Source organism: Osmerus eperlanus, chromosome 17 (genome assembly GCF_963692335.1).
Source record: "Osmerus eperlanus chromosome 17, fOsmEpe2.1, whole genome shotgun sequence".
Classification (NCBI taxonomy): domain Eukaryota; kingdom Metazoa; phylum Chordata; class Actinopteri; order Osmeriformes; family Osmeridae; genus Osmerus; species Osmerus eperlanus.
This window is the reverse complement of record NC_085034.1, coordinates 3138088-3162213: the sequence shown is the minus strand read 5'-3', so window position 1 is coordinate 3162213 and position 24126 is coordinate 3138088. Positions and strand designations below refer to the sequence as shown.

The 24126-nt window shown below is 48.5% G+C and overlaps 1 protein-coding gene across 1 annotated transcript; it reads left to right on the top strand.

The window, feature by feature from the left end:
• Positions 1-830: 830 nt before the first annotated feature.
• nell2b (neural EGFL like 2b) lies at positions 831-17578 on the top strand. The gene is made up of 20 exons (XM_062482986.1): positions 831-1185; positions 1453-1578; positions 4457-4607; positions 5897-6070; positions 6293-6389; positions 6769-6841; positions 6929-7011; positions 7548-7676; positions 7922-8024; positions 8569-8660; positions 8809-8911; positions 9123-9257; positions 10982-11107; positions 12663-12785; positions 12887-12982; positions 14734-14874; positions 15035-15228; positions 15408-15584; positions 16762-16980; positions 17389-17578. The coding sequence occupies exons 1-20, from the start codon at positions 1137-1139 to the stop codon at positions 17428-17430; spliced, it is 2433 nt and encodes an 810-aa protein (XP_062338970.1). The 5' UTR covers positions 831-1136; the 3' UTR covers positions 17431-17578.
• The last annotated feature ends 6548 nt before the right edge of the window (positions 17579-24126 follow it).

Sequence of the window (24126 nt, the reverse complement as noted above, 5' to 3'; positions counted from 1 at the left end):
GGGATTGGCTGGCTCCCATTGCCATCCGTCACATGACCATAAGTGTTGACACCTGACCCTGGAGGCGTATGCTAATGAGACGTCTCCACGGCAACCCCCTCCTCCTGCATAGCTTCTCAAGGTCGCATGTGACATGTGACTCCGGGGACAACAATGCGTGGCTCTCAGGGGAGTCATAACGGGCATGGATTAAACTGAGCCACAGTCAACCTGTGTATCTCCACATATGGGCTACGTACAGTATAGTATCTATCCACTGAAGTGCTTGCATGCTCAATAAGTTGACTGGTTCTAGTATGAGTAACCAGAATATGTTTCACGCATGCGGCACTTTCCTAGTCAGAGTTAGCAGGGGATGTATTGTGTCTTGCCAAGAAATGCACCCCCTGTTAACTCTGACTAAGAAAGGTCCACATCTGTGAAACTTACTCTGGTTACCAGTCAGCTCAATGTACATTAAAAACCATTTGATGCTGGGATATACAGACCAGAAGTTACAAAGGGGGTGCATTTCATGGCAGCTTTCTGTATTTTGTCTTGCCAAGAAATGAAGCGACAGCAAAAAATCTTCGCACTCGATCAAATTCCAGAACCCTGCTTTCTTGAATTTTTCTAGATCAGTGTGTTTGGTCACCCAGTATAAAAAAAATGTTCGTTCTAGTTTAAAGCTATTTTGCTCCTGTTTCTGTACAAATGAACGAATGAACTGCCTTCAGAAAGTACAGTTTCCTGTACGGTCCAGATCCACCACAAGGGGGCAGACGCAGATGGCTTTACCCAGCTCTTCCAAACTGGAGCAAAGAGACAGTCCTCCATCCTGTGACCGAAGTCCCACACCTTCCCACTCCTTTCTCGCCCTCACAGCGCGGATGATGCGGCTGTACATTTCCACGTTCCACAGGCTTAAAGGGAAATTCTAATTACGGCAGCTGCACACAACACAGTTCTCTCGCTTTCGCCTGTGAGGCTTCGAGTATGCCTGCCTCAGATATTTGATGTGATTTGCGCTTTCTGGGTTTCTTATCAGACGCGTACGGGCGACTGAATATCAACAGCAGCGACACCAGTATATTGGAAGTGGAAGGTAAAGCATGGACCTCTAGGGCTCTATCGTTGAGTGGCTGATAAAACTCACAATGGGACGAGTGAAACTTTATTTCTTCCACTGCATATTTCTCTTCTCGGGTAAGCGATTTAATATGGTGCACATGGTAGGCCTATCGAATACAATAAATGACATTTTGCTTTTCTTTGATAACTTCTAGTGATAACAATCGCTATGGGACTAATTACTTTTATGTTATAACCTTCATCAATCAATACCACGAATATGGTGGTAATCAGTGTGATGCAAGTGTGGCATAAAAGCAATGCGAACTTTTTGAGTTGCAGTTGTTCATAACCTGTCGCTGTCCAAGGTGCTAATTCACTTCTCTGCGTTTGACTCTGCAGTGTGGAGCTTGGCGCTTGACTCCCTCCACGTCAACTTCCTGGATGAGCTGAAACTCGGGGAGTCCTATGCCGGAGTTTTACAAGTCGACGGTTTAAACAACGGAAGCAAAGCCTTCCTGTTCCAGGGTAAGATCGACCGACAGCTGCCTCACTATCACTCGCCGTCTTGGTTGACTACTTATAATAGTCTTTCTCTGTGGTAGAGAATATTTGAATGATATGCAGGATAGTAAAATCTGCATCTTACTCTTGGTACCTGTTGAAGAGCATTGATAAAGCAAACAAATATATGTATTATATAGGTGCCAAACCTCAGTGAACAAGCTGATTGGCAACCACTAACCCTAACCCACTCGTTCAATTTGGAAAATGATATTATTCCCTCTCACAAATGTGGATCAACCAAACATCCAAAACAGCAATCTAATCCACCCTGTCTGACTCCCTGACATGACCTCTAGCCTCCATGAACGAGTCCCGTGACATCACAGCCAGGAACCCCACCACTTTGAACTGAATTCCAATCAAATTCATTACAAAAATGGGCTCTGGTCTCCCATAGTCAGAGCCCAGGGAACAAACAGAAAGAGAAGCAGGAAAGGAAATCTCCCAAAGACTGAAATCCCTGAAGGGTGTATGTGGAGGAGGGGGGTGGGGGGTGGTGATGGGGATTGTGTGTGTGTGTGTGTGGGGGGGTGGGGGGGTGGGAGGGTTCTGGGTGATTCTGTGTCATGCCCTGAAGGACAGGAGAGGTTACTGTGCAGGTCCATAACAAACAAACAGATTGAGTTTCCCTTTCCCAGCACTCAGCAGTGCTGGGATGCAGGGCACAGAGGCCTGTGTCAGTCCTGATTAAAACAGGTGGGCGCAACTCCAAACACTGGAGCGATGCATTGATTTCCTTTCCCAGAATCAGCAGGATTACAGACAGCCCGACATAGTGTTCAATCCCTCAGCAACACACAGAGATTGCATTTCGCCTCTCTCATGCCAACACCCAGCAGAGACGCAGAGGATACCCAGAGCCAGCAGAGGGGCAGATGATGGACGGGGATGGAGGGAGATAAGGGGAGGATGGAGGGGAGGATGGGACAGATTAGAGAACAGCAATGGAGGTGTGGAGTGTGTGTGTGTGGGTGTGTGTGTGTGGGTGGGGATGGGCGTAGGTGAGAGGATTGATAGAGATGTGATAGAGGAATGAGGACAGGATTTAGTGGTCTGACTTGGCTGGCACTGTCTTTGTCTTTGACCTGGGTTGGATCTCCTTATCAGTCACACTGGGCTGTGCCTGTCGGCCAGTTAGCTTATGCCCCCTGTCTCTGCGTGTGTGTGCGTTGAATGCCAGTACTGACGCTTGTGAGCCGGCTGTGTGTATCCATTAGTCAGATGGTCAGTTGGTTTCATACATCTGATTTGAGGTCTGCACACTGGAACATTTCTGCACATGAAACTGGATTACTTTGTGTCTTATTGAAAGACGCGACAAGATGGATGTTATCAGAGCTGTGATCTGTGACCCCGGTTAAACAGGCGGCAGAGAGATGGTATTCCAGCCAGCGACATAGGCTTGGATCAAACTGCAGAAAAGCGCAAAGCGTTACGTATCTGGCTGATCCTCCTGCTGTCTGCATGTGACCTCTATGCAGGGTCTGCAGTTGCTAAGTGCTTATTTTTAGGCCCGCTGTGCTGGAGGAGCTGATTGGCTCCCTAATGGCGCCAGGGCCTGTCTGTGGGTCAATAATAACGAGAAGCCACGGAAGATCTGTAAACAGAATCTGGGGGAGGAGAGGGTGAGGGGCGCAAGAGAGGGGGAGGGGGTTGTCTCGTGAACGTCTGTCTGCAGTCTGCTGGTTTAGTCTCGGCGTCAATCACTCCTCACAAAGACACGATGCTGTTCAATCTCTCCTGTGTGGATGTTGGGTTTTCCACAGTGTTCTGGAAAATGTGCTGAATGCCAGACTTCAGACATAGATACCGGGACTTAGTGAGGGAGGTGTTATAATGTGATGAGGGTGGGTGTAATCATCTGTGGGTTTTCAGAAACTCCATCAACCCAGATGGACAGTTGACACTCCGTGGGTGATTGACAGATGGTGCTGGAACAGTGTAGGACATGCAGTCTCTCCTTTTTTTCTCTGTCCTTTATCTGTCTCCCTCCATTTCTTACTTTTTGATCTCTGAGGCTAGTATTTCACTATGGCCAGACTGAAGGACAGTCTGTGTTGGGGTGCCTTTGTACCGGGTGCTTGTGTGTGGTTTTCAGTGTCTGTGTGTAGGTGTGTGTCCGTGTTCCACACGGCTCCTTCGTGTTCCTCAATGCCCGCATGTTCCTGTTAGAGAAAGGAACTTCGATCGGTTCCTGTGTCGTGGTGCTAGATTCTCCTCTCCAGCTGGAACACACGTGTTCGTGCGGACAAGGCGTGTGGCTGGCGGTAGCACAAAGACGATGTCATGGCTACGCGCATGCAGCCCTTGTGGCTAAAAAGGAAGTCTTTGATGTGATGAGAAACTTCATCATTTATTGATGCCTCCATTAAAGCAGCAGAGGCGTCTGTGGAACACAGAGAGAGGAGGGAGGGAGAGAACAGGGAGAGGAATGGAGGGATGTGATTGGATGGAGGGAGGGTTTTGAAGGATAAAGAGATGGTGGGGGGGGGGCTCCATTGGGAATACAAAAGACAGCTAGAGATCAGAGAGTTAGCATCACTCTGACGCCCCTGTCACACTCCCTTACTTGATCTCTCCTGCTTGCACCCTGCTCACATCTTCTGTCACTCTCTCATCTCCCTCTCTCTCTAACGGTCTTTTCAAGGATCTGGGTGGGCTACTTATCACACAAGTGAAGCTTCAAAAAACATTTGTAAAAATGTAAAATGATCTAGTATTGTTCTCCCGAGTCAACCCACGCTGTGTGATAGAATGTTGATCCGTTCGACTGTGTTTGGCCCTGTTGTTAGTTTACAGAGCTTGACTGTCATTAACCTGCTCCTCTGTGGTTCCTCAGACTCCTGGAGAAATGTACGTGCTCAGGGGGGCGTGGCTGCACAGATCGTGGCCAAGCTGAGACAGAGGTCAGAGTTCAGTGTGCTGGTCACCTTCAAGCAAGACACACTCAACTCTGGAGTCCTCCTCTCCATACACAACGGAGTGCAGAAGTAAGACTACCCTTTCCATACCTAGCATACCCAGCATACCTAGCATACCTAGCATACCTAGCATACCCAGTATACCTAGCATACCTAGCATACCTAGCATACCCAGCATACCTGGCATACCTAGCATACCTAGCATACCCAGCGTACCTAGGATACCTAGCATACCTAGCATACCCAGCATACCTAGCATACCTGGCATACCTGGCATACCTCGCATAGCTAGGATACCTAGCATATCTGGCATACCTAGGGCTGGAGGTTAACCCCTGCCATCAACAATATCACTAGTCATATGAATGGTTCTGACTAAATTATGCTTTATATGATTACTAAACCTAGACATATAACAAGATTTATTTCGAAACATTGTGCCATGCCTGTGCAGTTCATGAGACTTGCCACATGTTATCAGTAATAGCCATATCCTATTATGCTTGCTACATGTTTAAAGCGGGTAATGTTCACATTACATTATTCTATCATTACAGTTGCATTTACTTTCTGAAGATGTGTTATGTTCATGTCCGGTTTCACCCAAGAAAAGATTACCGTTCAGTCTTATTTTCATTGTAGCATTTTTCATTTTTCCTCATCCAACAATCTTAATCCCAATATCCAAAAAATTATCCTCAAGAAAGCCCTTCCGTATTTGCCAAGCAGCCTCTTTCTATTTATATTTAGTCCCATTACTCATCTATCACTCTCCTATCTGCAGTGTCCTCAGTTTCTCCTCTGTTGTCTATCCTTTTTTCACCTCTCAGTTCAGTCCTTCCTGTGCACACAGACCCATGGGTTATCTCAGGAGATCCCCGTCTGGAAACACAGCAACATTCATTTTCTCACACTTTCATTCTGTCACACTTTCATTCACTGACATTCGCAGTCTCTCAGTCTCTCACAATCTCAGTTATCACAATCTCAGTTATTGAGCATTTCCACCTTCTGGAAGTGCTTCTCACATGCGTCTGTAGGCTTTCCTTCGAGCAGGCTGCTGTTTTTATGGTTGTGTTTTCTCACCCACTCGTTAAATAGACTTCATCTTAAATATACTGCAACTTGCTGTATCTTTCAACTGATTAAACTTGGTTCATACGCTTACCTCTGAATGGAGAATTGAACAAATAAATCTAATAAATCAAATAAGCCATATAAATCAATCAATCCACCAATTGATTAATCAGTCCATCAAACAATCAATTAATCAATCAATTAATCAATCAATCAATCAATCCACCAATTCATCAATCAATTAATCAATCCATCAATCAATCGATGTGTCCCTTCTGAAGGTACCTGGAGCTGGAGGCCAGTGGGCAGAGGAGTGAGATCCGTCTTCACTACCTCACCCACGACCAGCAGGCCCGCACTGAAACCTTCCCCTACGCACTGGCAGCGGGCCGCTGGCACAAGCTGTCCCTGGCAGTCAGCGCCACTCACTTGGTGCTGCACGTCGACTGCAACAGGTGGGGGAGAATTTGAAGGGTGGAGAGGTGGAGATGTGGTTGATGGAAGGCTGGGGGGATGGGGGATGGAACCATGGAAGGAGTTTGGAGGGTTGGGAGTGGACAAGGGAGTGGTAGAGGGATAGATTGGAGGGGTGTGGTATGGGCGGTGGTGGGGTGAAGGGATGGAGAGTGTATGAATTGGGGTAGGTATCCATTTCTCTTTTTTTTTTCGTCCTGCAGGATCTATGAGAGGACTATCGAGGCCCTGTCTGTGGACATCCCTTCTGGGAGCTCTGTCTGGATAGGACAGAGGAACAAGGCCCATGGGTACTTCAAGGTAATACAGATATGCCTTTGAGTGTGTGCGTGCGCGTGTGTGTGGATGTGTGAATGCATGTGTGCTTGGGTGCATACCTGTGTGTCTGCGTGTACTGTACGTGTGTGTGTGTGTGTGTCAAGTCTGTCAGGGCAGAGCGAAGCCTCACACGATCTTATCACATTTCAGTTTCACTCTGCTGGGTCTGTCATGTCACCGACACACATGGCTAGTTCAGGTAGCAGCGTCGCTAGCTTCTCATAAGCTTCACTCATCAGACCTGCCAACAGTAGACACACTGTGAAAGCTACAGCACTCTGATGACTCTTGCTCTCACTCTCTCTGTCTCTCCCTTATGCTGTCTCTCTCTCCCTCCCTCTCTCTTTCTCCCTCTCTCCAGGGTATAATGCAGGACGTCATGTTGATGGTCTCCCCTCAGGGATACCTTTCCCAGTGTCCAGACCTTAACAGCAGTAAGACATTCCTCACAGGAGACAAACCGTGTTGTGTGTCGTTAACCATGTGCTGTTCTGCCTAACCGTGCGCATGTTTGGCCTCAGCTTGCCCAACCTGTAATGACTTCCACGGCCTGGTCCAGAGGATCATGGAGCTGCAAGATGTGCTTGCCAAGACCACCAGCAAGGTACACACACCCAGCAGACACCTTCAATCACCTGGGTACACACACCCAGCAGACACCTTCAATCACCTGGGTACACACACCCAGCAGACACCTTCAATCACCTGGGTACACACACCCAGCAGACACCTTCAATCGGGAGTCAGATGGCTGAGCGGTGAGGGAGTCGGGCTAGTAATCTGAAGGTTGCCAGTTGGATTCCCAGCCGTGCCAAATTACGTTGTGTCCTTGGGCAAGGCACTTCACCCAACATGCTTCGGGGGGAATGTCCCTGTACTTACTGTAAGTCGCTCTGGATAAGAGCGTCTGCTAAATGACTAAAATGTAAATGTAAAATGTCAATCACCTGGGTACTTACCTCCAAAACACACCTTTAGTCACCTGGGTACGTACCTAGAAGATACACCTAGACACCTACCTTCTAGACAGCAGACACCTCCACCCCCCCTCCACCCCCCTCCCACCCCCCATGCACACACAGACATTAGAAGAAAGACATCACTGACCCTGTCTTTCTGGGGTGTGACGTGTGTGTCCAGCTGTCCCATGCGGAGGAGAAGATGCGTGGTCTGGACGGATGCTACTGTGAGAAGAGCTGCACCCGCAGCGGGGTTCTCTACAGGGAGGACGAGGGCTGGACAGATGGATGCACCAACTGCTCCTGCTCGGTGGGCTAACACACCGGTCATTAAACCAGTCACCCAACCAGTCCCAACACCTAACCAGTTCCAACATCCACCAAGTCTCTGAAGTTTCCCCAATGAGTCACAACACTCTTCCAATCTCCATAAACATCCGGTCACATGTGCAAGTTGGGAATCAAACTCAAATCAGACAATCCAATCTTTAGTGAAATATTTTTTAACGCATGTGTGTGTCCTCCCCCCCACACACATACACAATCCCCACACAGAATGGGACTGTCCAGTGTGAGCCCATCTCCTGCCCCCCTCCCGAGTGTCCTCCAGACTCCGCCCCCTCCTACGTCCCCGGTGCCTGCTGCAAGGAGTGCCAGCGTGAGTAGAGACCCAGCCTGACATGGCACTCCTCCTTCCCCCACCACCCACTCTCTCACACTCTCATACTCACTCACTCTTTCTTTCATTTGTCTTTCTCTCTCTCTCTCTCTCTCTCTCTCTCTCTCTCTCTCTCTCTCTCTCTCTCTCTCTCTCTCTCTCTCACACTTTCTCTCACACTTTCTCTCTCTCTCTGTCTCTCTCTTCTTTGCTGTCCCTCTGTCTCTACTTTACTGTAAATCTTTCTTTCTGTCTTTCCCTCTGTTCTCTCCATAACACCGGGTGAAGAGTATGCACACAATCAGAGACTGCAATTGCTTGACAACTGACCACATGTCTGCGTTGCTAGGATACCTTCGCCATCCATAGGCAGGCCTGATTTCAAGGCTGTTCTTCAAAGCCCCTGCTAGATAACTAATGTGTGGAACTCTCGGGAATGAAAGAGAAACAACAGGAGACATCCTTGATGTGCAAACCTTGAACCCGGTATCCAGCTCAACAATGACAAGAGTGTGTGTGTGTGTGTGTGTGTGTCTGTGTGCAGCTGTGTGTCTGTTCAGAGGCAGGGTCTACGTCGAAGGGGATAGAAGGAGTGTGCGAGACTCTGCAGGAAACTGCTTGCTGTTTGAGTGCAGGGTGAGTACACACACTGTTCAGTCCAGTTACACATGATGCTGAGTTTAGACAAACACACACACACTTAGTTGTGCTGACGTGTGTGTTTTAGCCTTGCAGGTGTTCTGAGCTGTGTGCTGTGTGTGTTCCCTGACGTGTGTGTGGTCAGGCTCGTTCCATGAGGAGAGTGGAAGAAGCCCCCTGTCCAGAGCTGGACTGTCCAGAATCTGAGCAGATCACCCTGACCGACAGGTGCTGCAAGGTCTGCAGAGGTAGGACACACACACACATTTACACACACACACACACAGCTTCATCCTGCCCCACCGTGCATGAAAAAGAGATCCCAGGCATCCATTGGGGGGCTGGTATGGATTTAAAAGAGTCAGTTTAAGCAGCCGGGTCCCACAGCGCCCAGTGTATGCCAGCCCCTGTGCTGGAGCCCCGCTGTGTGATGTACCCAGCGCTCCTCTCCTGGCTCAGGTCATGACTTCTGCGGGGAGGGCCGCAGCAGCATCTGTGTGGAGAACTCTGAGTGTGTGAACCTGGAGGCTGGAGCCTGCTGCAGCTGTAACAACGGCTACCGCACCCTCAGGGATGACAGCGCCTACTGCCATGGTAACACACGCACCATGCGATAACGAACACACAAGCACACGCACATCAAACACGCACGATGCTAAAACAATTGCCTGCACATGCTGGCAGACAGACGGACCTGCAGACGTCCACACACACATGCAGGCTGATTGGTTGTGAAGCCTCTGCTTCTCAGAAGGCTTGTCAAACAGCAGCAGCAGACTGGATCTGAAGACAGACTCCTCTCATCTGGGACAGACAGAGCCTGCTGGGCCCCCCCTCCTCAGAAGCCCTCTTAGAAGAGCCTTTCATTATCCTCGCTCCAGCAGCAGACAGACAGACAGAGAGACAGACAGACAGAGAGAGAGAGAGAGAGAGACAGAGAGAGAGACAGAGGGGGAGACAGAGGGGGAGAGAGACAGACGGAGAGTCAGGGGGGAGAGAGAAAGAGAGAGAGAAAGAGAGAGAGAGACAGAGAGAGAGACAGAGAGAGAGACAGAGAGAGAGACAGAGAGAGAAATAGAGAGATAGAGACAGAGAAAGACAGAGAGCGACAGTGAGAGAGAGAAAGAGAGAGAGACAGAGAGACAGGGGGAGAGAGCAAGAGAGAGAGAGATGGAGAGACAGAGGTGGAGAGAGAGAGAGAGAGAGAGAGAGAGAGAGAGAGAGAGAGAGAGACTGAGAATGAGAGAATGAGAGAATGAGAGAATGAGAGAATGAGAGAATGAGAGAATGAGAGAATGAGAGAATGAGAGAATGAGAGAGAGAGAAAAAAAATAAAGAAAACAAAGAACCGATGGCATTTTAAATACACTGTTTGAAATAGACATTAACTTTGTTGTCAAAAAGTATTATTTTACTGTAAGCAAACTGATGAAAGTCTAGTTCTGTGTTTGGTATGTCTTGTGTTAGTCTTGCCCTGCATTGTAGCCCGCATGTTTGTACTGTAGTCTGCGCGTGTTTTCATTGTTTGTCTTCCACAATGTTAACTGTTCTCAGCGGATATAATTTATTCATACTGCTGAGTTTACAACGAGCCAAAGCAGGGTTGGAGAGTTCTGAGTGATGCAGACTACTGATGCAAGTAGGGATCTCCATGCTCTGAACTCAGGATGGTGTCTCTCTGTCTCCGCGCTCTCTCACCATGAATAAAACACTGCAGCAGCCTGGAGTTGTGGAGCTCCTGTAGAACTGTCCTCCCTGCTGAAGGCTGGAGAATCTGACATAAGGGGATGATGGGGCTGTGGCAGCTTGAAGGGGAGAGAGAGAGAGAGATAAGGAAAGAAGGAGAGAGAGAATAAGAGAGAGAGAAGGGAAAGCAGGAGAGAGACAGAGAATACGAGCTAGAGAAAGAGAGAGAGAGAGAGAGAGAGAGAGAGAGAGAGAGAGAGAGAGAGAGAGAGAGAGAGAGAGAGAGAGAGAGAGAGAGAGAGAGAGAGAGACAGAGAATACGAGAGAGAGAGACAGATGGAAAAGAGAGATGGAAAGAAATAAGACAGAGAAAGGGGGGCTCATTTTGGAGATGGAGAAAGAACCAGAAATACGGAGAGAAAGAGACAGCAGCGCTCAGTAGAACCTTTGTCCTCGTAGGAACACCCTCTGTGAAAAGATCGGAATAAATATATCTAAATTTAAAATGGAACACAACGAATCCCATCATGAACACAATGAAACACATTCTATCACGGCAGCAACCCGTTTGGTTCCAGCAGGTTCCACGGTGTTCTCTAAGCATAATTGAGCTTGTCCTGTGGTTCCTGTAGATATCGATGAGTGTGCGGAGGGGAAGCACTACTGCAGGGAGAACACAATGTGTGCTAACACCCCTGGGTCCTTCATGTGCATCTGCCTGGCCGGGTACATCCGCATTGACGACTACTCCTGCACAGGTAAGCCTCACGCACACGCACACACACCAAACACACACGTTCTCACTCACACACACACATGCACATAAACGACACAAACCCACACGCATACGGACACACACACATGCACGCAGACACACACCACATACCACTGTGCCCCCCCCCTTCCTGAGCTGGAACTTGTGTTGGAGGTGTGGTTGGAGGGGGTTGGTATTGATTCTAGATAAGCTGTCTGACCTTCCACAGGGCATGGTCTATATAACAGGTTAGACCTCTCGAAACAGCTTCTGAACATGTTGGCCTTTCAAACAGTAGTTCGGCGACAGCTCCTAGTTTATGGTCTAAGCATGTACACACACCACAGAGGAGAGAGAGAAGTGTTGGTGTGTTGGTGAAGTGTTGAGAATGGGAGAGAGAGGGACATAACCAAGGACAGATGGAGATGTAAACAAGCAGGGCAGATGGATAAAGTGGAGGAGAGAAGGAGAGACGGCACGGAGAGGGAGATGTGGTCCTGGAGGAGGAAACAAACTTTTGTTTACAAAAGTTTGTTCTCCTCGTCTCTCCTCTCCGCCTCTCCTCTCAGACCGACCCTTAATGAAAAACCTTCAGCGCAACACGTTACGATTGACGGCCAAGCTTTAATGATATGAGCTACTTATCATCCCTTTCTTATCGTGTTGTTACAGCCCAGACTGTGGTTGGAAGAGATGATATCATCCAAGAAGCAAGGAAACATTAGCATAGAAATTATTTATTTGTCTTATCACTCACCCAACACGATTAATATTTCAGCCTGAATGCACAGGCACTATTCATTGGTGTTTATAAAATCCAACTAGTGACTGAATGTGTTTCCCTATTTCCTGTACCGTGAGTCAGAGCAAAATGAAATAAAAACACAAAGTGTCCTTCCGTCTTCTCTGTGAGAACTTCCACCGTGATTAAAGTAACAGACTTGTAATGTGAACATCACAGAAGGCTGTGATTATCCTTGGTCTGTTGAAATATTTAATTGCAAATCTCGTTAAGGGCTGGGTGATAATGACACTAAAAATATATACAATATTAGCATATAGACCGTGAGCTATGAAGTCAAACTTAATTAGGACGTCGTAATTGTAATGAGCTGGTGAAGAGATGGTATGGATAAATGGCAACCTTCATGATCCCAATAAAAAATCAAATAACCTGTCATATGAGGAGCGTATTATTAATTACTGATAGACTGGAAAGCCATCCACTGGAGCAGTCACCCCCCACCTCCCTCCTACCCCCAACCTCCCCTACCCCCAACCTCCCCTACCCCCCACCTCCCCTACCCCCAACCTCAGAGATCTTTTTGTTGTCTATAATGCCACAGACTCAGACACAGAGAGGTTTGTAACACTGGCCAGCTGTTTTAATGGGAGTCAGTTCGTGTTACAGCAAACACCCAGGGGACCCCTGAGAGAGCACCACAGGAGGTCTGTGAATGCGTGTGTGTGTGTGTGTGTGTGTGTGTGTGCGAGTGAGTGTGTGTGTGTGTATGTGTGAATGTGTCAGCAGCATGCTAACGCTGCTGTTCTCCTTCCAGAGCGGGATGAGTGTGAGGGCGGCCTCCACAGCTGTGATGAAAATGCCATCTGTTTCAACACTGTGGGGGGCCACAGCTGCACCTGCAAACCTGGCTACCACGGCAACGGAACTGTCTGCACAGGTGAGAACACACACAAACACGCACACACAGACTACACTAATAGAAGCAGCCACATTGTTGTTGGCCAGCAGTACCAGATCTATTATGTGTCTTGTCCCCAGCGTTGTGTGAAGGTTTGTGTCAGAACGGAGGGTCCTGTGTGTCGCTGGACTCCTGCTCCTGCCAGCTGGGCTTCACTGGGAGGAGGTGTGAGACAGGTACAGCTGGGCTTCACTGGGAGAGAGAGAGAAAGAGAGAGAGAGAGAGAGAGAGAGAGAGAGAGAGAGAGAGAGAGAGAGAGAGAGAGAGAGAGAGAGAGAGAGAGAGAGGGGGGGGAGGGGGAGGGGGAGGGGGGAGGGGGAGGGGGAGGGGGAGGGGGAGGGGGAGGGGGAGGGAGAGGGAGAGGGAGAGGGAGAGGGAGAGGGAGAGGGAGAGGGAGAGGGAGAGGGAGAGGGAGAGGGAGAGGGAGAGGGAGAGGGAGAGAGAGAGTAAAAGAAGGAGCGAGAAAGCGAGAAACCAGAATACTGCAAAGAAGGCGTGTGTTTTGACTGGTCAACAGATTAGCCTCACACTGTGTTCTTGTATTGACCTTCTGAAGTTGTGAATCGCAGTTTTGCTGAGCGACAGGCCAATGACACAATAAAGGCTGCACTGACTTCAAAGGATGCATGATGGAAACGAAGAAAGGAGAGGAGAGGAGAGGAGAGGAGTGGAGAGGAGTGGAGAGGAGAGGAGAGGAGTGGAGCGGAGAGTAGAGGAGTGGAGAGGAGTGGAGTGGAGTGGAGTGGAGAGGAGAGGAGTGGAGAGGAGTGGAGAGGAGAGGAGTGGAGTGGAGTGGAGAGGAGAGGAGTGGAGTGGAGAGGAGAGGAGAGGAGTGGAGAGGAGTGGAGAGGAGAGGAGTGGAGAGGAGTGGAGAGGAGAGGAGTGGAGAAGAGAGGAGAGGAGAGGAGAGGAAAAGTGTAAAGATGAGGAGAGGAGAGGAGAGAGAAGAGGAAAGGAAAGGAGAGATGAAATATCAGAAGACAACCTGAAAATGTCGGAATCTTCAGATTGTTTCCGAGCTCACAGAACTATTGCATATGTATGAGCTCCCTCCGGCTTACATATTCAACATGCTAATTGCTCTTTACCTCCATTTCAGCTTCTTTTTAGGAGGCCAAGCTGTCAGCTGCCTAACCCTAAGATGAGTTCTCAAAGGCCATCTGGAGAACAACTATTCTAGAGTCTCAATACAGAAAAAAACATGAAACAGTTTACTCTGAACACTAAATCCTACCCCAGTATCCATGGCAGCAGTCTCTGGGTGGGTGAGGGTAGGTTTGTTAGCACAGAAACACTGCCTCCTAAACTTTGTGCTGATTGGAGGAGGAAAGGACCTGTCAGGCTATCATACGACCAAATTCCTGTCATTCATGCATCTCTCAGGACTTTGTAAAATCCATTTCTGTAGGCGCCTGTTGAACTGGTTACATTTGTGTGTGTGTGTGTTAGCACTGAATGCATGTGTATGTGTGTGTGTGTGTTCAGCCTGACATTTTGAGATAGATTACACACAGTGCTGTGTAGACAGAGGCCCTGAATACACACCACATCAATATTTCCCAGGAGGCCGAGGGAGGAGCTAATGCTTCCACACACACCTCCTCAAATGCCAGTGCACACTCCGAGTAGGGGGGAAGGGTGTGTGTGTGTGTGTGTGTGTGTATGTGTGTGTGTGTGTGTCCGTGAGTGTGTGTGTGTGCGCGAGGAAGAGAGGTGGACTACATTATTAATTCCACCCCCACACTCTCATCATTCCTGATACACACACACACACACACTCTCATCAGTGTGGTCTTTGCTTGTCTGAGCTTCTGTAATCTCAATCTATCTAAACTGACTGGGAATTTTTTATTCAGAAATAGAGATGACATGGATAGAACAAACAAGCTTTCTACCTGTGTGAAACCCTCCTTCTTTTTGGATCCAGACATTGATGAGTGTGTGGAGGGGTTCGTTGAGTGTGACAGCAGAGCTACCTGTGTCAACTTGCCCGGCTGGTACCACTGTGAATGTCGCGATGGCTACCATGACAACGGAATGTTCTCAACCAATGGGGACTCCTGTGAAGGTAAAAACTTCCACTGATTACCTTGTTTAGACATGAATAAAGGTTCAAACCTGGATATACCCTTGACATGGTTAGTGTTAGGGTGTGTGTTAGGGTGTGGGTTAGGGTGTGGGTGTGTGTTAGGGTGTGTTTAACCTCTGCCTCCTGCCTCTCTCTCCAGACATCGACGAGTGTGACACAGGCCGACACAACTGTGCCAACGACACCGTGTGCTTTAACGTGGAAGGAGGCTACGACTGTCACTGCCCGCACGGCCGGAACTGCTCCGGGGACTGTCACCACGACGACAAGGTCAAACACAACGGTCAGATCTGGGTGCTGGAGGAGGACAGGTGCTCCGTCTGTTCCTGTCAGGTGAGGAACTGGAGGATCCTGGGAGGTGGAGTGTTCTTTTGTTTTCGACCAGTTCATGAGCCTGAATTAAACGTGTATCCCTTCTTCCCTCTCGCTCCCCCTCCCTCCCTCCCTCTCTTTATCCCCCTCCCCCCTTTCCCTTCCCCTCCCCTCCTCCTCCCCCTTCCTGCGTCCCCCAGGCTGGCCATGTGCTGTGCAGGAGGATGGTGTGTGACTGTGACAGCCCCTCTGCTGACCTGCTGTGCTGCCCGGAGTGTGACCCGCGCCTCAGCCCTCACTGTGTCCAGCAGAACGGCCTGCTCACCTACAGCAACGGGGACACCTGGGTGGACCACTGCCAGCAGTGCCAGTGCATGGTGAATCCCAGTGTGTGTGTGTTTGTGTGTGTGTGTTTGTTTGAGATATGCAGTGTGTGCTGGGGTCTTGACTGTTCACAAATTTTAACTGAAAATGAGCCAACACATGGCAGTTAATTCTTCCTCTTCTCTTTCTTTCTCTTGATTCTTCTCTCTTCTCTCTCTCTCTCTCTCTCTCTCTCTCTCTCTCTCTCTCTCTCTCTCTCTCTCTCTCTCTCTCTCTAAGACATATGGTTAGTAAGTGGTTATTGTTTCAAAACAGATAAAATAGAGCAGTTGGCATCACAACAGGCTAAACAGCTTGATGCTTCCACAGCTTTGAGACACAGACAGAGATAGAGGGGATGATGGAGTGCGTGTGGTGGGAGTCCTCCCATTCTCCAATCACCTCATGTTGATAAGTTATCTTGGTGAGTGGGTTCCTGTCATGAAGGTCCCCAGACACCGGGGGTGCTGGCACACACACCCGGCCTCAGAAAGCCTCCAGGACACCCAGACTTGCTGCTGTCTATCTCTGTGTCAGTGTTCCAGACAGGACAGTGATGTCTGTGGATCTTCTGCAGGGCTGTGTCTGATTGGCTGGGACCGCTCTGGTGTTTAGTGTGTGATTTTGGGTGATGACCCGAAGGTTCATGAGGTTCAGCCACCTGACTCCTCGGGGAGTCAGGTGGCTGAGCGGTTAGAGAATCGGGCTAATAATCAGAAGGTAGCTAGTTCGATTCCCGGCCGTGTCAAATGACATTGTGTCCTTGGGCAAGGCACTTCACCCTACTTGCTTCGGGGGGAATGTCCCTGTACTTACTGTAAGTCGCTCTGGATAAGAGCGTCTGCTAAATGACTAAATATAAATATATAAATGTTGTTTAATTGTAACTTGTTTAACTACATGCTCCTATGGTTCTGGCCTTTGGCACTTAGTATTTGGTTTTTCACACTATATGCTTCATGTTTTGGCTACCCGCAATGTTTGGGGCTATCTCGTTGTTATGATCAGTGACCTATGCACTTTTGTAAAGCTCTCTCTTGGAAGTCGCTTTGGATAAAAGCGTCTGCTAAATGAATAAATGTAAATGTAAATGACACAAGCAGAACTAAACTGCTGGAAACCTTAACCCAGGCCTGTCCAGTGTACTGAAGCCCCCCTGTCCTGTCCCCCCCTGGTCCTGTCCTGTCCTAGCAAGGCCAGGTGGACTGTTGGTCCGTGCCCTGCGAGCCCGTCGGGGGCTGTGACCTGGTGCTTGAGGGGGAGTGCTGCCCACGCTGTGTCTCCGACCCCTGCCAGGCCGACGCCCTCAACGACATCACCACCTCCTGTGTGGACGAGAGCGGGCTGGCGCGCTACAGCGGCGCCGCCTGGACCAAACACGGCTCCGAGTGCACGCTCTGTCAGTGCAAGGTGAGACGCACACACACACAATCTTACCCACACACTTAGACGCAGGTACATAGACGCATACACACGCAGCCAATCTCACTCACACACACAGACACAGATACGTGTTCACGTAGACACACACACACAGATGTACTCTCACACACATAAGCACGGACGCATAGACACGGGGGGGACGACACATAAACACACACCACACAAAGCTTTACAAAAGCCTTTGGCACTAAGTCAGTTGAATAGGAATCAATCTTCCTCAGATACTGCAGCGCTATGTCTGTCCAAGGTTAGAAACACACACCTTAAAAGCTCTCTGCTTTGTGATGGCATTTTTCCTTCTTCACTTCCACACCCTGTTTCTCCCTCCCTCTCTCTCTCTCCCTTTTTCACTCTTTCCTTTTTCTCTTTCTCCAGAACGGACACGTGTGCTGCTCTGTGGACCCCCTGTGCCTTTAGCCTCCCTAAGAACAGACAAAACAACCCTCCCAATTACCCCCCACCTCTCCTACCCCTCAGCCCTCTCCCGCAGCAACACGTTTCTATCCAATCTCCTCCCATCAACAGAGCAGTGAATGGCTGCAACCCCGAGACAAGATTCTCTTCATTAGAAAATGTACATAATGTCCAACAAGCTGTGCCAGCATGACTGTCCTGTGCTCATATTTTGAACGTTGTGTAAAAAAAAGAGAAGAAAAACAGGCTGTGTTTCTGTTCTTCTCATGGCCTTTTCCTCAGAGACCCGCCTCATTCTGATGTTTGGTAGCTACGGTAACCTGTCTTCGTTGCTTTTGTCCTCAATTTGTCGTTTATTATTTATTATTTGATGGCTTGATATTGTGAAATTGATGAAGTAAACATTTCCATAAAACGAGGTCTGGATAATTCCTGTCTGGCGTGTTTTGTAATTCCACATAGAAGCTTATGAGGATCCATACAAAGCTACACGTGTGTTTTTATGTCAAAGACAGATATACCCTAGTCACATGCCGACAATCTGATCCACATTATATTTTATCCATGCTTTTATCTTTCATGCTCCACACTTTATGTGGCATTATATCCCCCTCTCTCACCCCCCTTCTCTCTCACCCCCCCTTCTCTCTCACCCCCCCTTCTCTCTCCACCCCCCTTCTCTGTTTTCGCTCCTCTCTACACAGAGGCTCTCTCTCTCTCTCAGCTTCTCCCTCCTTTATGTATTCTCTCTATAGATCTGACACACATTCTGAATTGTGTCCAGATGTCTAACACAAGCTGGCCCATTTTCACTTTCTCAAAATGCACATATTCAAGTGCAGACACGCATACGCACATACATTCAGGCGGTGACACATACATACATTCAGGCACAGACACACACACTCACATACACACATGCAGTACACACAAACCTCCACACATGCACACAGTCGGTCCCCCTCCACTGGTTTGCTTGTTAGATTCCCTGATCCAGAGGCGGCAGTAGTATTCAGCATGATCTGCCCTCTCTAAAACCATTAGAGCTGAAGAGATTACCACACCAGCTAACCCCAGCACAACAGCTGTGTGTGTGTGTGTGTGTGTCTGTGTGTGTGTGTGTGTGTGTGTGTGTGTGTGTGTGTGTGTGTGTGTGTGTGTGTGTGTGTGTGAGTGTGTGTGTCAATGTGTGTGTGTGTCAGTGTGTGTGTCTGTGTGTGAGTGTGTGTTTCAGTGTCTGTGTGTGTGTGAGTGTGTGTGTCAGTGTGTGTGTGTGTGTCAGTGTCTGTCTGTCTGTGTGTGTGTGTGTGTGTGTGTGGTTTTGCATGTACCGTGTACTGACCCACTTGCCCACAAAGCCTCTAAGGCCGACCATGAACAGTTCGTCCCCTGATGATCAGTCTTAATCTGAGAGGTTTGTTCAGTTTCTGTCATCTGTCGACAGCAGCGTGACGTTATGAATATGGTTACCCTTTTTCATCATTATAAAACACACAGAGTACACTTACACACACACACACACAACAGTGGCCCTTTGTCAGTGCCACCAAAATAGTTTCTCAGTGGGTGGAGTGTTTTAGCAGACGGTTACTAAGTGTCCCAAAATTATCATGCAGGGAAAGTACACACACTCACAACTACACACATACACAGTAACAGATGGATGGACACCACAGGGGGCACACATGGAGGGTTTCTTCACAAGAAGAGGAGATGAAATGAGAGAACAGAAATTGAAAAAAAGAGAAGTGGAGAAGAGAGGATGGAAGAGAAGAGGGGAAATGAGAGGACGAGAGGAGGTGACAGAGCAGGAGAGGAGGCATGTGCTTATCAGCCTGCAGTTCATTTAGTACAAGTTGTGCACTTCTCTCCTCCTCAGCCATGAAGCGCATGCACGCCGTCTGAAGTCAAGCTGTCTAAACAGCTGTCCAGTCTGTACTATACAAGTTATTATAATCTTGAAGTTGACTACAGAGTACTGTATATGGGCCAAATAATAATACCAGCAACTTGACATTTACCAAGATGAGTTTCTGAAACCCGTGTTTGTGTGCATGTGTGGGTGTGCATGTGTGTGTTATATTTATCTGGTACTAAACCTTACAATGCGTCAACATGCTGTGGCCTCTATAGACCATCCCTGCCAGTATATAGAAGCCAGTCTATAGAGGCCATCCTATAGAAGCCAGTCTATAAGGACCAGTCTATAGAAGCCAGTCTATAGAAGCCAGTCTATAAGGACCAGTCTATAGAAGCCAGTCTATAGAAGCCAGTCTATAAGGACCAGTCTATAGAAGCCAGTCTAAAGCAGCCAGTCTATAAGGACCAGTCTATAGAAGCCAGTCTAAAGCAGCCACTCTATAAGGACCAGTCTATAGAAGCCAGTCTATAAGGACCAGTCTATAGAAGCCAGTCTAAAGCAGCCAGTCTATAAGGACCAGTCTATAGAAGCCAGTCTAAAGCAGCATTGTTGGACTCCTGCACATCCTCCTCAAAACAGGCACTTCCTGACAGATTGGCTGCACACATGGAGGAGAGAGATGTGTGCATGTTCTATGTACAACAGTGTGTGGTTGTGTGCGTGTGTGCATGTGAGTGTGTGTTAGATTGAAACACCAGTTAATGTGAGACTGTGGGTGGGAAGACTGATCATTTGAGCATCTGTGAACATTACACAACATTACATCACCTCTCATCTGTGATAATCAGGGGCTGAGGTCTCAGAGAGAGAGCAGAGACCTCTCTAGGGGTGAATAAAGAGACATTAGAGTGACACACACACACACTGCAACTCAGCAAGGGAGGTCTCCCGTATTTACTGTTCTCCTCCCCCGCCATGGCCCCTCCCACAGCAAATCCCTCCCCCTCCTAAATGGCTGATTAATGAGATTAGGGGTGAGTGGGTGGTCTTAATTAAATAAGGAAGTGGATTAGTGTTCGAGTTAAGATGATAGCGGCGGTCTGAGGCGTCTGAATTGGATTCCACACAGACTTGACTAAGACACACATACATGCACATACACACACACATACACAGAGACACACAGAGAGACACACAGACACTCAATATCACCCTCCATTTCTTTCTTACTTTCTCACTCGGCCTCCCCTGTAGATATTTTCTCTGGAAATGAGATCTTTTCTTGAGGAAGCCTTCTCCCTTGGCTCTTAGCAGACCCTCCCCCCTTACCTGACACCCCCTCCCCCTTCCAGTGATGGATGCCTGGGTTGCTATACTGACCCTCTGATTGATAGGGTGGCTACATCCCTTACTACCTTCATCACTCCTTCTCCAGCCCTGGCTAGCCTGCCGTAACAAGGCTAGAGATGCAGGTTCTGAGGCAGGCCACTGATAAGCCTGACAAACCTCCATGTCTCCCTCCAGACTCAGACTGAGAAAGCCACAACATTTCCCTCCAGGTGATTGGTCCTTGTAGCTACAGGGATCAACCTCTGCAGACAGACGACTGAAGGGAGCCGGTCTCTTCAGTTTACTGGTCTCCAGGAATCCAACTTGAGATCGACCATCGTTTCTAGCCAGAGCTTGCTAGGTTGGGAGCTACTCTGTGAAGATTCTATGTGATAGTGTCATCGTTGCGTGTTTTGTAGAGGAGATGGGATTGTGTTACGGCCCTGGATGTGAAGTTGTCACTTCATGGTCTTGTTCATGGGAAACAGAGGAGCTGTGAGTTAGATGATTTTATGTGAACACACACCCTCTCATCAGAGCACACCCTGTCATCTGAACACTCCAGGCTGCACATGGGCTTATTCTTTCACAATGACTAATGTTAGTCTGAGCTCAGTGTGTGTGTGTGTGTGTGTGCCAGTGTGCATGTGCTGTCTTGTTCTTTGAGGAAAACAATCAAAGTCACTTCAGATGTCTGGCACAAAAGAAAAAATACATACAATGATTTGTCTCATCCCGTTTACCATTGATAATTATCAAATGGATGACTGAACGGCAGACGGTGAAGTTTGCGAGTGTGTGTGTAATGATGGAGTCATAGTAGTCCATCTGTCAGTCAGGGATTTAGCAGCAGACAACGCCAGTTAAAGTGTCAACCAGATGGATGTGGGTAAACTTACTGGTTTTTGTCTTCCTCTGTAGTGATAAAAACAAGAGGCATCCCTCCATCTCACCATCCCTCCATCTCACCATCCCTCCATCTCACCATCCCTCCATCTCTTCTGCTCACGTCCTGGCATGTTTCAGACAGAGCAGAGTGGATCATGGGATTGTTTTCCTGTAAGTCTCGTGAAGGTGTGAGGAGTCTGGCAGCAGGAGAGAGCAGTAGGGAAAGAAGGAGAACAGAGGAGCCAAGAAATAGGAGCGAATAGAGAGAGAGGGAGGAGCCCAGAGAGAGGAGCTTCAAATGAGGAGAAAGAGAGATGCAGGGAGAGGAACAGAAAGAGAAGGTGATAGCAAATAAGAGAGGAGCCAGCAGATGAGGAGGAGGTGATGTAGAGGAGCAGAGAGAGAGAGATGAGGAGGAGGTGATGGAGAGGAGCAGAGAGAGAGAGAGATGAGGAGGAGGTGACGGAGAGGAGCAGAGAGAGAGAGATAAGGAGGAGGTGATGGAGAGGAGCAGAGAGAGAGTGGGACGGCGTGTGGGGCTGGGAGACCGCAGTCTGTTTGGCAGGAAGTCTGTGACATTGAGGCAACATTGAGGCAGTGACAGCTGAATGCATCCATCTCTTTAGTGCATGATGCATTCAGTGTAATTATTATTATTGCTACAAACTCATCTCCCAGATGTTCAGCTATGAGCCCCTCTCTCTTTTCCAGAGCCATTCTATCCCTCCGCCCCACCCCGTCTCTCCCCCTCCCTCACATTCTTTCTCTTTTTCAGTAACCCACCCTCTCTCATTCTTCTCAGTCCCTCCCTCCCTCTATCCCATTTCCACAGTGACTCTACCTTCTTCCTTCCACTCCTCCACCCCTCCCCTTATCCTCCCATATCTCTCCATCTCCACCATCTCCACCTGTGTGTGGTTAAGCACCCCAGCCCTCCCTCCCTCCTGCTAATCAGTGTAAATGTTTCATTAGAGGATATTGTTACCATAGCACCACGTTGGTCTGTTCCGGTATTTTCTCTGAATAGGCTGATTCTTATTCAGCAGAGGAGCGTCTGGGTGGAATCAACCCAGTTCCTGGTGAGATGTTGCCACCTAGAGGCTGAACCCATCATCCACAGTCAGTTATAAAGCAGAAAGAGAGCCATGGACAGTTATAAGGCCTTATGGTGGTAGTGGAGGAAATACATGATTAGTGCTGTGAAGAGTGTTGAAGTCACATAATAGCAGGGGTCTGGATGTTTTATTCATGGGAAAAAACTATATGAATTATTAAACAGCTGTAAAGATTCTTTTTGGTACACATATTTTGCAGTAAATTCGGTACTGGTGCGTGTGTGTGTTAGTGTCGGTGTGTATGTGTGTATGTTTTGGGCTTTTTTTTTATTGAGTCAGACCACGTTTTATGGTTATTTATCCAGCTCTGTTTGTTTAAAAACAGGCTGGGTGGCCTGGGCTTCACAAGCAGCACAGCTGGACCCAGACAGAACCAGACAGACCTAGACAGACTAAGACAGAACCAGACAGATCCAGACAGAACCAGACAGACCTAGACAGACTAAGACAGAACCAGACAGATCCAGACAGAACCAGACACAGACAGAAACAGTTGCTTGTCAGATGTAGCTTTAGGGGGCTCTCAGGCCTTGAGAGCCCAAACCCTCCACATTTCTCATGCTTTTTCTGTTGTGTTCTCGTCCTCTGATCCTCTGACAGGACAGGGAAGGCCAGTCTGAGGGTTCCACCACCAGCTGCTGGGTGTGGCTCTACTGTGCAAACAATTAAACATAAATGGGTTATATAAACAGATTAATTATTACTTAGTACTGTATGCTCTGAGACAAAGTTATTTACAACTAATTGTTGTATGGAGTGCACACTGTGTACACACACCCTGTCAAAGAGACTCCACTCAAACATCACTGTTCACACACCCTAGAATGAAAGGCATGGCAGTCCAGGTTTAGCTCTGGAGTTGGGTGTGCTCTGGGAAACTGCCACAGTCAAGGAGGGAGGCCGAGTACCCACTCATATCTACAGGCTCACAGCCAGGGAGGCAGAGAGCCACGCAGGCAGTTATAGCACAGCTAGGCTTGCTGAGCGACTGATAAGCAGACAGGCAGACAGGCAGAAAGACGTCAGGCAGACCGAGAGAGGGGTTCGGAAGGGGGACGAGTCAGCAAAGAGACGGACAGTCAGACAGACATCTAAGGAGTCAGAGAGACTGACATGGCAGAAGTCAGGCAGACAGACAGACATGCTAGTCAGGCAGGGAGGCAGCCTGCCTCGAGAGGGCTATTATACAGCAGACTACACCACAGCTTTGGGCGTTGTTTTACTAACCTACTAATCAAGAAGCTCCTGGTCTGCTGCAGTCCCCGCCATATCATTTCCTTCTCACACTGCACATGTGTTTTTAGTTTACCTCCACCCACTCTCCTCTCCACTTCTCTCCCCTCAACCCCCTCGCCCCCTCCCTCATCTACTCTCCCTGTCCTCTCCCACTGAACAAGAAATAATATTACACAATAATTAAATTAGTTTATAAAGAGAGTAGAGGTGCTGCATCACTGTCGCATTCCCAAGAACTGACCAATTGCGCGCGCGTGCCCGCTACACCAC